Source organism: Silene latifolia, chromosome 3 (assembly GCF_048544455.1).
Source record: "Silene latifolia isolate original U9 population chromosome 3, ASM4854445v1, whole genome shotgun sequence".
Classification (NCBI taxonomy): domain Eukaryota; kingdom Viridiplantae; phylum Streptophyta; class Magnoliopsida; order Caryophyllales; family Caryophyllaceae; genus Silene; species Silene latifolia.
This window is the reverse complement of record NC_133528.1, coordinates 13,356,273-13,369,625: the sequence shown is the minus strand read 5'-3', so window position 1 is coordinate 13,369,625 and position 13,353 is coordinate 13,356,273. Positions and strand designations below refer to the sequence as shown.

The 13,353-nt window shown below is 36.1% G+C and overlaps 1 protein-coding gene, 1 non-coding gene and 2 pseudogenes across 2 annotated transcripts; 1 reads left to right on the top strand and 3 right to left on the bottom strand.

Moving 5' to 3' along the window:
- Window positions 1–4,245: 4,245 nt before the first annotated feature.
- On the top strand, window positions 4,246–5,034 carry LOC141647249 (histone H3.2). Its single transcript, XM_074455371.1, has one exon. The coding sequence runs from the start codon at window positions 4,348–4,350 to the stop codon at window positions 4,756–4,758; it is 411 nt and encodes a 136-aa protein (XP_074311472.1). The 5' UTR covers window positions 4,246–4,347; the 3' UTR covers window positions 4,759–5,034.
- A 1,589-nt stretch (window positions 5,035–6,623) lies between these two features.
- LOC141650138 (U1 spliceosomal RNA) lies at window positions 6,624–6,757 on the bottom strand (annotated as a pseudogene).
- Window positions 6,758–9,270: 2,513 nt separating this feature from the next.
- On the bottom strand, window positions 9,271–9,410 carry LOC141650185 (U1 spliceosomal RNA; annotated as a pseudogene).
- A 1,897-nt stretch (window positions 9,411–11,307) lies between these two features.
- Window positions 11,308–11,468, bottom strand: LOC141650788 (U1 spliceosomal RNA). Its single transcript, XR_012546803.1, has one exon. It is a non-coding gene; the product is annotated as a U1 spliceosomal RNA (small nuclear RNA).
- Between the last annotated feature and the right edge of the window lie 1,885 nt (window positions 11,469–13,353).

Here is a 13,353-nt window from a genome sequence, read left to right as displayed (position 1 = left end):
CTCGCTATAGTGAAGCAGCAAAAGAGGCGAAATGGAGAGAAGCGATGACGAAAGAAATTGAAGCCTTAGAAAAAAAGGGGACTTGGAAGCTAGTTTCATTGCCGAAGGGAAAAAGAGCTATTGGTTGTAAATGGGTATATAAGGTTAAATACAAGGCTAATGGGACCGTGGAGAGGTACAAGGCCCGACTAGTCGCTCAAGGATTCACCCAAGTTGAAGGAGTAGATTACCATGAGACTTACGCACCCGTTGCCAAGATGACAAGCGTGCGATGTCTGTTTGCAGTGGCGGTAGCAAAGCGGTGGATAATAAAGCAACTAGATGTCAATAATGCATTTATACATGGAGACTTAGAGGAGGAGGTATACATGATAATTCCACAAGGTTTTGAGAAGAAGGCCGAAGGAAAAGTATGTCAATTGTTGAAATCGATTTATGGTCTAAAACAAGCTTCCCGAAATTGGTTCGCCAAGCTCACGACTTCGTTGAAAAGGTACGGTTTTGTTCAGTCATTGGGGGATTATTCATTGTTTACATACAATAAAGGAGGTGTATTAATTGGAGTACTAGTATATGTGGATGATATGATCGTTGTTAGCAACGATAGTGCAGCGTGTGGCTCATTCAAGAATTTCCTCGACAAAAGCTATGGCATTAAAGATTTTGGGCGCCTTAAATATTTTCTCGGAATAAAAGTGGCTCATGGTACAGGAGGATTGTTTTTAAATCAAAGAAAATATGCCCTGGGAATCATAGAGGAGACGGGTATGAAAGAATCAAAACCGGCACATACTCCAATGCAGCAGCACCATCGACTAGCTTTAGCATCCGGATATGTGTTAAGGGATGTGATGAAATATAGGAGGTTAATTGGTAGATTAGTTTACCTCACAATAACTCGGCCTGATTTGGTTTATGCGGTACATACATTGTCGCAATTCGTTAACGAACCTCGTAAACAACATTGGGAAGCAGCTTTAAGGGTGGTTCGTTACATTAAATTAAATCCGAGTAAAGGAATAATGCTCAAGAAAGATGCAGATTTACAGTTAAGTGGCTATTGTGACTCAGATTATGCAAGTTGTCCTTTGACAAGACGATCTTTGAGCGGTTATTTCGTATCATTGGGACAATCACCTATATCTTTGAAGGCAAAGAAGCAAGTAATCGTGGCTAAGTCGATGGCGGAAGCCGAATATCGGGGAATGAGTGCAGCCACGAGTGAATTGATATGGCTGAAATCGTTTCTTGCTTCGTTTGGTGTGTTTCATTTGAAGCCCAAGAGGTTGTATTGTGATAATCAGGCCGCAATTCATATTGCTAAGAATCCCGTTTTTCATGATCGTACAAAACACATTGAAATCGATTGTCATTTTGTTCGACAACATCTCGTCACTAATACTATACGCACGTTCCATGTTAAAAGCAAAGAGCAAATCGCAGACCTATTTACTAAAGCGTTAGGAGGAGACACCTTCGATCATTTGCAGTACAAGTTGGGACTTGGACTACCAAGTGCTCCAACTTGAGGGGGAGTGAAAGAATAATATCTTCGATATTATTCTGATCTCGTGTATATAGTTATCTTGGCGTGCAAGTCGTATCTTTATACCTTAGGGAAGTAGATTAGGAGATCGTTGTTAGTTACCTTATTAGAAGATTTTGTGTATTTTGGCTTCTTGTATATATGTACAATTTATCGTATGAATGAATAACACGAAAATATTCACAATCAATTCTCGTCGTCTTCACAGTTTTACAACCTTCGAACATGTATGTTTTTTTTATTTTGCCTGGATGTCGAACCTCAAATGATTACTTCATTGCCCATATGCCGCATGAGCATAATGGGCATAAGTTTGTAATAACAATGGGCAGGGGTCTCGCGAACGCAGACCCCACTGTTAAAAATTATGATGTACGATCTCCCATTTGGGGAGACGTTAGGCAAGCGCACCAACTTAGGCCATGAACCTTGATCATTGACTCCGTCCAGGTAAGTAATTTGTTTTTAAAAGCATTTTACAATAATTAATCCCTTTTTCGTTATTGCCGTTCTTCTATTAAATCGCTTCCGCGCAATTTTCGTATCACTAATACAACACTTTCCATGCATGGCCTTGAGCAAATTTCAATCAGCTAAAAACACAAGTAAATATCGCGAGATGAATTATCTGAATTATATGTCGATTAAGTCTCAAGGCTTGGACAAATTGCATTAAAAATAATAATAATAATAATAATAATAATAATAATAATAATAATAATTCTTGGGACAGAGGTTGATATCGGTTTGGTTGACGGGCATGGGGGTTCTATTCGTCCTGCGGATTTGCTGCTTTATTCTTGGGACAAAGGACGTGATGTGTGCGTTGACTTGACATGGTCTTCTCCTTTGACTCAGACTGTGATGACGGATTTTGTGCCTGGCCGGGTTGTTGCTGATGCTGCTCAGCGTAAGTGTGCTAAGTACGAGGATTTGTGCGCGGCAACGGGTTATGGTTTCCTTCCCTTCTCTTTCTCATCGCTTGGGGAGCTGGGTTCGGATACTGTTGCCTTGCTCAAGCGGATCCAGAAATTCTCGGTATCTCAGGATGCGGGGGCTCGGGTGGCCGCTTACATTTTTACTAGACTTAGCTTTGCTGTTGCTAAGGGTGTGGGAGCCCATCTTGTTTCTCGGCTCCCCACCAATTTCATGTAAACTTTTATTTTTCTTAATGAAAGCTGCGCGCATCCTTTTTTATAATAATAATAATAATAATAATGCAATTTCATTTTGTTTCGAGAGATAAATACTCCGTAATGCTATTTTATATACTGCCTACACTTTTATATATACTACAAAAAAATAACCTAGATAATCAATTTGTTTTTCAAAATAATTCAGACCAAAACAACCAAATCTTATCTATATTAATGCAAAAGACAATGCTCAACACAGGATGCGCCATGTCATTCACCCAATTTTTTTTTTTTTTTTTTTTTTTGGGAAATTCAGGTAATGGTAGGTCCCGTTTACGTGGAAAGAGTTTATTTCTTTAAATCGTTTCTGACAAACATGCGACAAATTATGTCATAGAAAATAATTTATGAAATAAAGAGATAATCGGCAGAAGTAAAAGTAATTGCATATAAACGGAATGAATTAAAAATCGAAATTAATGAAAATAATTACACATAATCGGACTGAATTGCATAGTTAATGAAATAAATAGATAATTGGCAGAAGTAAAAGAAATTGCATATAAACGGAATGAATTACAAATCAGAATAAATGAAAGAATTACATTTTATCGGACTGAATTACATAGTTAATGAAATAAATAGATAATCGGCATAAGTAAAAGAAATTACATATAAACGGAATGAATTACAAATCGGAATAAATGAAAGTAATTACATATAATCGGACTGAATTACATAGTTACTAATAAAATTACATAATTACGTGAATAAATTACATTTACTTACGGGATTGAATAACAAATAATGTGAATATTTTACAGAAATTAATGAAATAATTCGTCTTTGTCGTTATGCTTGACGAATATAGGTGTTCATACCTCTACCTCCAAGAAACTTGGTGATTACGGAAAATACGTAACAAATAATGTCAAATCCCCGAGAACCACTATCGTGAAAATTTTCAAATTTTAGAATAATTTGCCTATGTTAAAGTTGATTATTAAATTATATTTTTTTTTTTCGGGATGTAAAGTTTTTTATGTATGCAAATTTTATTTACAATAGTATATTACATTATTTTTCTTAAACCATTGCGTGTGAACACGTATTTGAAACAAGTGTAAACATTAATTATGTAGATCGCTGATTTAGACCAACTAGATAATTATAATAGACATGCAAAAAAAAAAAAAAAAAAATACATCCAAAAACATTAATACCGGCCCAAATACACCCGTGCAATTTTGCACGGGTTTAAAACTAGTTTGTTTTGAATATTATTTCGAAAAAATCCATTACAAAACGACTTTTGAACTTCAAAAATTCCCCGCGAAAACTAGGCGCCAAACTGGAAAGCCAACAAGGCAACAAATATCATCCATCCGGATTGCGATCCGTGTCACTTCCAACACAATATATCAACCGTAGATCTCGTTATCATCTAACGGCTCTCATTCTCTAAACACAAAACTTTTCATTTTGCGCATTTTAATCAAATTTTCAAAACTTCCCGCTTCTCTCAAATTTCCCCAAATTCCACACTATAAAACCCCCATCAAATCCCTCACATTCTTCACAACAAACTCAAATCCACAATACCTCACTTAACAAACAAAACCGTCTTATTCTAGAATTTGTATTTTAATCCAAGTGTATTAACAAATGGCTCGAACCAAGCAAACCGCCAGAAAATCAACCGGAGGAAAAGCTCCAAGAAAGCAACTGGCAACAAAGGCAGCCCGAAAGTCAGCCCCAGCAACCGGAGGAGTGAAGAAGCCACACAGGTTCAGACCCGGAACCGTGGCGCTAAGGGAAATCAGGAAGTACCAGAAGAGTACTGAGTTGTTGATCAGGAAGCTTCCGTTTCAGAGGCTGGTTAGAGAGATTGCTCAGGATTTTAAGACTGATTTACGGTTTCAGAGTTCGGCTGTAGCTGCGCTGCAGGAAGCGGCTGAGGCGTATTTGGTTGGGTTGTTTGAGGATACTAATTTGTGTGCTATTCATGCTAAGAGGGTTACTATTATGCCTAAGGATATTCAGCTTGCTAGGAGGATTAGGGGTGAGAGAGCTTAAGGGCTTAATTTATCGGTGAATTGGGTTTAATTAGTTTGTTTTAGTTAATGTTGTTCGGATTAATGTGGTTTCTGGTAATTTTTAATGGTTTAGAGTTATGGTGTTGTAAAGCTTTTTAGCTATGGAAATGAAATTAATGAAGTGTTGTTAATTTTCAGTTGAAAAAATTGCTGTGTTGATCTTATGAAGCCAGTATTTCCTTGTGTTTATGTTAACAATCTTCGATTACTTGAATAATTTCCCTTCAATGACGGAAAAAAAGAGGTTGAATGTACACATTGCTACTGTAGAAGCTGAGTTTGTCAAAAACAAGAAATTAGTTAAGATTTGGGGATTTAGGACTGGCTCAAAAATCAAAATCACGAGCCTCTTATTATATCATGAGTCCATGAGACGAGATATTCTATTTTTTTTACTCTACTGTTACTTTGATACCTTCAAATTTCCCTTCAATGAAAAATAACAGAGATTGGATCCTCTCACCATTTTATTAAAACAACACTTCGGTCAAGATCCTATCATTTTATCGACCCCAATTTCTCTGGCAAGTTTCTATCAATGGTCCGGATTGCATTTTGACAATATCTAACAATTCTAAATTTATGCATAAAAATAAAGAAAAATTTATTATTCAAAAAGATTGTGAGAAGAAATGGAGAGGATCAACTTCCCATTCGACAGGAGAACGAGTGACCAATACGTCACAGGCAAATAAGCAATACAGAAGTCCGACATTGGTAATAAGGATAAGTCACAAAATACATTGACTAATTACTTCGAAAGAACGAAGCTACAAAATGCTAATTATTTTCCTTAATGACCGATGTGGTACTCCAATAAATCTTTATTCTTATGCAATTTATACTCCGTTTATGGGAATTAAGTCGTCTCACCTAGTGAGCGAAATGCAACAAACTATTTTTTCAAGTCATTACGCCCAATCTTCATTCATTTGGACATCACCTTATAATCTCATTTTGGTCTAAGGCTCTGATGTTGTTGTACAATTCTATGTCAAGTGGAATTTATGGAAAATTGGATGCTAACTTTACGATTAAATTTTAATTCTCACCCAGTTACATGCAAGTAAATTAAATATCCGAGTCTTCAAGGCTAGAGGATGTATTAATAAAGTTTATGGACTTCGATTTTCTGCTACTAGTCGAGTAAAAATTTAGTTTAAGATGGCGAGAACTAGACACTTAAATCGTTAAACAGACCTAAACACTTGCAGCGTCTACTTACATTGCTGCAGGTATCTATCGCACCATGATTTAGTAACATAAACTAAAGTTGAACAACATTGTTGATCTTGGTTCAGTATCACTCAAAATGGTGGAAGAGAAAGCTTTAATTGCTGAAGACGGAACTGAAGCAAGCAACGTTCGCTCTTCAATTTTTCAATGGATTAGTCTATGCAAGTGCAGTTTTATTTTAATGTGTTCATATTTTTTTTTCTTCGAAAAAATTATGTGTATCTTCGAAAAAATTATGGTTGATTGGCAATACGGCACTAGTATATCTTCGAAAAAATTATGTGTTTGTTTTGTAAATATCAGAATGAGATAACTAAGGACATCCAATTATTTTTCACACAACTCTTATTAATTTTGTTGGACTTACAATCTAAATAATCTGATTTCGAATCAATGAGTTGGACTTTAAAAAATTAACGTCAAACTTGATCCTCAAAAGGAAGATATCGACAAGAGACCATATGTATAATGAAAAGCACTGGGTTATCTTTCGTCAAGTTTTGTGAGTCCAACCTCGACTGCGACAGTATATTTTGATTAAAATTAATAATTGTACAATGAAATACATGTTAAATTAAACTAAACCTATTAACATTGTACTAGCAATGGGCAGGGGTCGCGCAAATGCTGACTCCCGCAGTAAAAAATTATGATGTACGATCTTCCGCTTGGGGAGACGTTAGGTAGGCTAGCCAACCTAGGCCATGAGTCTTCTTGATCATTGACCCCATCCAGGTAAGTAAAATTGTTTTTGAAGGCTACCCATCTGTAGTAGATGGGTTGGTAAGTAATTTGAACGATATCTTTCTTTAATCTTATATATGTATTCTCTTTTCACTCTTTTCTTTCACATACGATGTGGTACTTTAATAGATCTTTATTTTAAAGAGATATAGTGTCCCGTTCTTTTCAAACTTCTTCATCAAAGAGTTAATGATATTTGAACCGTTATTTCGACGACAATTTTAGTCCAATCAGTCCGTAATGCAATCAATATGACTGTCTCCAGTCCATACTAATTTGTGTGCTATTCATGCAAAGAGGGTTATTATTATGCCCAAGGATATTCAACTTGCTAGGAGGATTAGGGGCGAGAGGGCTTAATTTATCGGTGAATCGAGTTTAATTAGTTGGTTAATCGGGTTTATTTAGTTTGTTTTAGTTAAATGTTGTTATTAGAATTACTTAGCACAATAAATATTAAAAATACCGTAAATTTTAGACGGTCTCATATTTAAGACATTCATTTATACAAGACGACAATTTATTTATTGGTGTTAATAAATAAGTTCTTTTTATACAAGGAACCGTGAGATCGTCTTATACAATAATTACTATAAAAATACTTTCATAAATTGAAAAATAATTCATATAATTACTACTCTTTGGTCCGTCTTTTGATTTTTACCGTAACAAGAGATACGGCTAATTGTACAAAAAGGTCATATTATGAAAATGGAGTTTAATGGAAAAATGAGAGGGAGAAAATTATAAGGTGAATCCTACTCTGTTTGTCTCAAAATAAACTTTTTATTTGACTTTTTTGTGTTCGAGACGTTATTTTTATTAGATTTTTTTTTTATTTTTTTTTTGCAAGTAAAGGGAGAATCCCTCTCCCAGCTACCAGCCCCAGCTTCATCGGGGTTGCCCCACGAAGGCCGACCAGGCTGATCCAAGGAGCGAGCAAACCCTCGGACACCCAGACACCGGCAAGCCCAGGGTCCACTTATTCAACGGGGTTTCCCCTCGAAGGCCGAAATAACCGCATGTGTTCCCCACAGTGGAATTTGAACCCAAGACCTCGCAATTCGCAGAATTTTCCACGCTTTGAGGGAGCCTGGAATCACCACTGGGCCACAAGCACTTGGTTTTTATTAGATTTTTATTTATTATTTATATTCTACGTTTTTGGTTTAAATAATATAGGATCCAATAATATATTATGAATTTTTTAACGTGTGTATAATTTACTGTCGTGTTACATTAATTTTATATTTTAGCTTAATTTTTTTAAAGTTTGACCCTAAAATTAAAACCAAAAATGTTATTTTGGGATGGAGGGAACAACTATTTACATTTCTTGTAATTTTTTTCCAAAAAAACTATATTTTAAATAAAATTAACGATAATATATTTATGGAAAAAAATGTAGTCAAAACATCACCTTTAAAACCATATAAGTGAAGATAAGGAGTATAAGTGAAGATAAGGAGTCGTTTTTCTTTATGCATGAAAGCGACTAATTGGCTCAAAATTATTCGGCCTCCCTCGAGAAACCGGTCAAGATCCGCCACTGGTTCGGATTAATGTGGTTTTTGGTAGTTTTTAGTGGTTTAGAGTTATGGTGTTGTAAAGCTTTTTAGCTATGGAAATGAAATTAATGAAGTTGAATAACCCAGTGTGTACATATCGCACCAGCATTTAGCAACATAAACTAAAGTTGAACAACATGGTTGATTTTGATTTAAGAATTCCGAATAAATGAGTTGGACTTAAATTAACGTCAAACTTGACCCTCAAAAGGACGATAACAGCAAGAGACCCATGTGTATAATGGAAACACTGGATTATTTTTGGTCAAGTTTTGCAAGTCCAATCTTGACTGCGACGTGAGACAATATATTTTGATTAAAATTATGGATTAATTAATTTTTACCCTTTTTAAAATCAACTTTTCTAAATACACATCCTTGTAATTTTTTTTTTTTAATATTTTACACTCTTATAAAACACTTCTGATCAAATTTTGTCCCCTTACTCTGATTCCGGTGTAAAACATGTTGAATTTACGATATTACCTCCACTTATTAGTTCATTTTTATACTCTTATTTTTTTTTTTATGTTATATTAAGGGAGAGGGTCAGAGGGGGATAGATAGAAGATAGAATAAAAGATAAAGAAGGTAGAAAAAAAAAAGGCACAAGTGAGAAGGAAGGAAAAAGAGAGATTGAAGAAAGAAATAAGGATAAGGGCATTTTCGTCACAAATTATGGGTTTTATTACGAAAATTTAAAATTTGACGGAATATTTCATTTCTTTACACCGGAATCAGAGTAAGGGGGCAAAATTTGATCAGAAGTGTTTTACAACGGTGTAAAATATTAAATTTTTTGTTATAAGGTGTAAATTTAGAAAAGTTGATTTTTTAAGGATGTAAAGATTAATTGTTCCTAAAATTATTAATAATTGTACGATGAGATACGTCATACGTGCTAAATTAAACTAAACCTATTAACATTGTATTGACAATGATGGGCAGGGGTCGCACAAATGCGGATCCCCACAATAAAAAATTATGATGTACGATCTTCCACACGGAGAGAAACGTTAGGTAGGCTCACAAACCTAGGCCATGAGTCTTGATTAATGATCATTGGCCCAATCCAGGTAAGTAAATTGTTTTTAAAGGCAACCCATTTGTAGTAGATAGGTTGATAAGTAATTTGAACGATGCCTTTTTTTAATCTTACATATGTATTATGTTTTCACTCTTTTCTTTCATATACGATGTGATACTTCAATAGATCTTTATTTTAAGGGTTTTTTGAGAACTGCTACCACGAGTAAACCACTTTTTGAGAACTACTAACAAAGTAAAAAAAATTTAAAAACTGCTACCATATTCATTGGTTCGGTTAAAAGTCAGTACCAATTCACACCGAGCCCCCATTTTTGACGTGAAAAGACTAAACTACCCCTTATTTAACCTTTGCCCCTTCTTCAACCTTTCCCCCCTTTCTTACCCAAACACATAACTCCTCAACTTCATCACTCTACTATATCAAATTCACCTTCATTACTCTAATTTTCAATTTCATCACTTTCACTCTATCAAATTAATCTACTCATTTGAAGAATTTAACCTAACAAAATTCACTTTCTTCACTTCAGTTTATTTAACTGAAAAGCCCTTTATTTGGCGACATTTTCTACTCATTCTCAGGTTTCCTGTCCTATTTTACTCTTTATTCTTAATCAACCTTCAATTTAGTAGTACAAATTTCATAATGTTTATTGATATCCTCAGTTATTTGTTTATTAGATTGTATGATTGAATTCTTTATTAGATTCCATAAAACCCTAATTTTTTGATTTTTTAATTTCATTGAAATTTGTTTCATTGATTTCTTTAATTAAACTTTTGTCTTTATTATCACTTTAAACCTGGTTGATTGCATAGATTTGACTAATTCAATTGGTTGTTTTCTAGAAAGTTCATAGCTTTCCTTTATCTAAAATTGTATAAACTCATTGTTTAATATGCTAATTTTACATTACTCTTGATTCGACGGGAGTTGATGGAGTAGAAGGGTTGAGAATGAATGAATGAATTGAAAGGAAATGTTAACTGATAGAAGAGATTGAAAGAGAAAATGAAAGAATAGATTTGAAAGGAAATGTTACCTGATGAAATAAGAAAAATAAAGGAGAGATTAAAGATGGATTAATGGAGTAGAAGATTGTAGTGTTATAAGGAAGAGGAAAATGTTATAAGGAAGAGGGGAAGGGTATAACTCGTATAAGGAAGAGAAAATATAACTTAATCTAAAGATTTGAAATGAATGGCTGAGATTCATTCATTTAGCCTCGTTTAATGAATTGATACTGACTTTTAACCGAAGCAATGAATATGGTAGCACATTTTAAACTTTTTTTTTTTTTTACCGTGATAGCAGTTCTAAAAAAGTGGTTTACTCGTGGTAGCAGTTATCAAAAATCCCTTATTTTAAAGAGATAAAAAGCCTGTTCTTTTCAAACTTCTTCATCAAAGAGTTGACGACATTTGAACCGTTACTTCGACGATAATTTTAGTCCAATCACCCCATAATGCAATCTGACCATCTCCAGTCCATATCTGGTCGCAACTGATTCGAAGCAACCAAAGACCAACCACTCACTCGTTTAGACGTCAGCCCTACAATCTCGCCTCTCTTGTTCATGGCCACCATACTTACATAGAAGACACGCAAGTCCAGGAATCCTATTCCTCCATGGGATTCTGGTCTTGTATAATTTCTTTTAGCCAATGAATTTTCGTGTGATTGCCATCTGAACCCCACCAAAAAGGCAAAAACGAGTTATGGCCAAATATAAGTCATCAATGATCCCACATTCCCACGGGAACAAGAAATAGGCTCGTCGTATACGTAGGGATAGCTTTTGCCATAATAACTTCAGTTAGCCATCCCTTGGGCTACCCACCATTTTCGGTCATCATTAATGATGTGTGTAAAAACAAATTCAATTTGGTTTTGAGATAACTGATGATTACAAATTTACAACTTGAGAATGGTAGGGGCCGCGCGAACGCAGGCCCCTATTGTAATAAATTATGACGTACGAGCTCCTACTTGGGGAGACGTTAGGTAGGCACCCCTCCAGCGTGCAATGGAGGTCACCGACCCAGGCCATGAGACTTCTTGATCACCCATTGACCCCGTCCAGGTAAGTAATTTGTATGCGGCCAAACCTTTCGTATTGATATGAGTTGTATTCTCTTCACTATTGTTGCTGATCGATGTGGGATACATAAAGCCGTAGACTATTAGGCCTCTACGGGCTCTATCCTCTTAATTTTGAACTTTTTATTCTTAATAATGCTCAGATCCAATTCATTGTCTATCAAATCTAGAAATTGTTATGTACGTATGCAGTAACTGTGTACCTATTAATTATTTGGACATAGGATGCAACGGTCAGCAGAATGCTAATGCTAGTAATATATACTGGTAGTCACATTTTATGGACATAAATCGGAATTTGAATATCGTTGGGGCGTCTCCTCACAAGCGACGTGCTGCACTTCTTAGACCCGGGTGTAGTGAAAAGTATGTGAGGATTGCTAGGTCGTCGCCCGGAAGCGACGCGCCATCTTTACATCTGGGAGTGGTGTCAAATAGGCAAGGGTGCGCTACATCTTCTAGACCCGGGTGTAGTGAAAAATATGCAAGGGTTTGGATCTAGGAAGCATGGTCAAGAGCGGGTAAAGAAATCAGGACATGACTTTAGGAAGGGTAGTAGGTTACGTTTTGGTACTTGGAATGTTGGCTCTTTGACAGGGAGATTAGCTGAGGCAGGGGAGGTTATAAAAAGGAGGAGAGTGCATATAATGTGTCTACAAGAGACAAAGTGGGTCGGAGATAAAGCAAGGGTGATAGCGTCTTGGGGTTATAAACTTTGGTACACGGGTAAAGACAAAAGCCGTAATGGAGTGGGTATTGTCATTGATAAAGATTACATCGAGGATGTGGTAGAAGTATCAAGAAAGAGTGATAGGATTATGAGCATTAAAGTTGTAGTCGGGGATGAGGTGGTGACTGTTATAAGTGCGTACACACCTCAAGTAGGTTTGGATGCTTTCTTTCGACGAGCCTTCTGGGAAGATCTGGAAGAGGTTGTAGAACGAGTCCCTATTGGAGAGAAATTAATCATTGGTGGTGACCTCAATGGGCATGTGGGTACTAGTCGAGTTGGCTTCGAGAGCATTCATGGGGGTTTTGGGTTCGGGGACAGAAATGAAGCAGGAAGTGACATATTAGATTTTGGTTTGGCGTATGACTTGGGTATAATCATTCTCATTTGATGACTCATAGGAGTGGAGGAAATGCTAGTCAAATTGACTTCCTTTTGGTATGAAATGTGTGGAGGAAATAGTACACCGATTGCAAGGTCATACATGGGGAAAGTGCCGCAACTTGATTTTCGGGGAAAGAGAGACTTGAGAAAGAGAAAGGTAATCGGCGAGGCACGAAATCAAGTGGTGGAAGCTACAAGGGGAAACCAACAAGCGTTTCTGGATAAGGTTGGAAGTAGCAATATTTGGTCGGATTGCAAGGAGAAAGATATTGATGCAACGTGGGATAAACTAGAGCATGTTGTAAAGGATTTGGCGAGGGAGGTGTTAGGGAAATCTAAAGGGAATAGACCATCAAGTAAGGACACATCTTGGTGGAACGACGAAGTGAGACAAGCGATAAAGACAAAACGTGAATGCTATAAGGTTTTAAGGAAATGCATGAGTGATTAGAACTTTGAAAAGTACAAGGAGGCTAGACGAGCCGCTAAAAAGGCAGTGCGCGATGCGAGGGCAAAAGTTAACCAAGAAGTGTATGACAGGTTGGACACGAGAGAAGGAGAGAAGGATATCTATAAACTGGCTCGCATAAGAGACCGAAAGACGAGAGATATTGGGAGAGTTAGATGTGTGAAAGATATGGACGACAAGGTTCTGGTTCAGGATAACAAAATAAATGCTAGATGGAGTCCTTATTCAATGGACATCATGAACAAGGTTTTAGGGATGTATAAGTAACACCAAGCATGGTTAATCGGGAATTT

Excerpts from the sequence above, each read along its gene's own strand:
- LOC141647249 (XM_074455371.1), top strand. The coding sequence starts at position 4,348 with ATGGCTCGAACCAAGCAAACCGCCAGAAAATCAACCGGAGGAAAAGCT.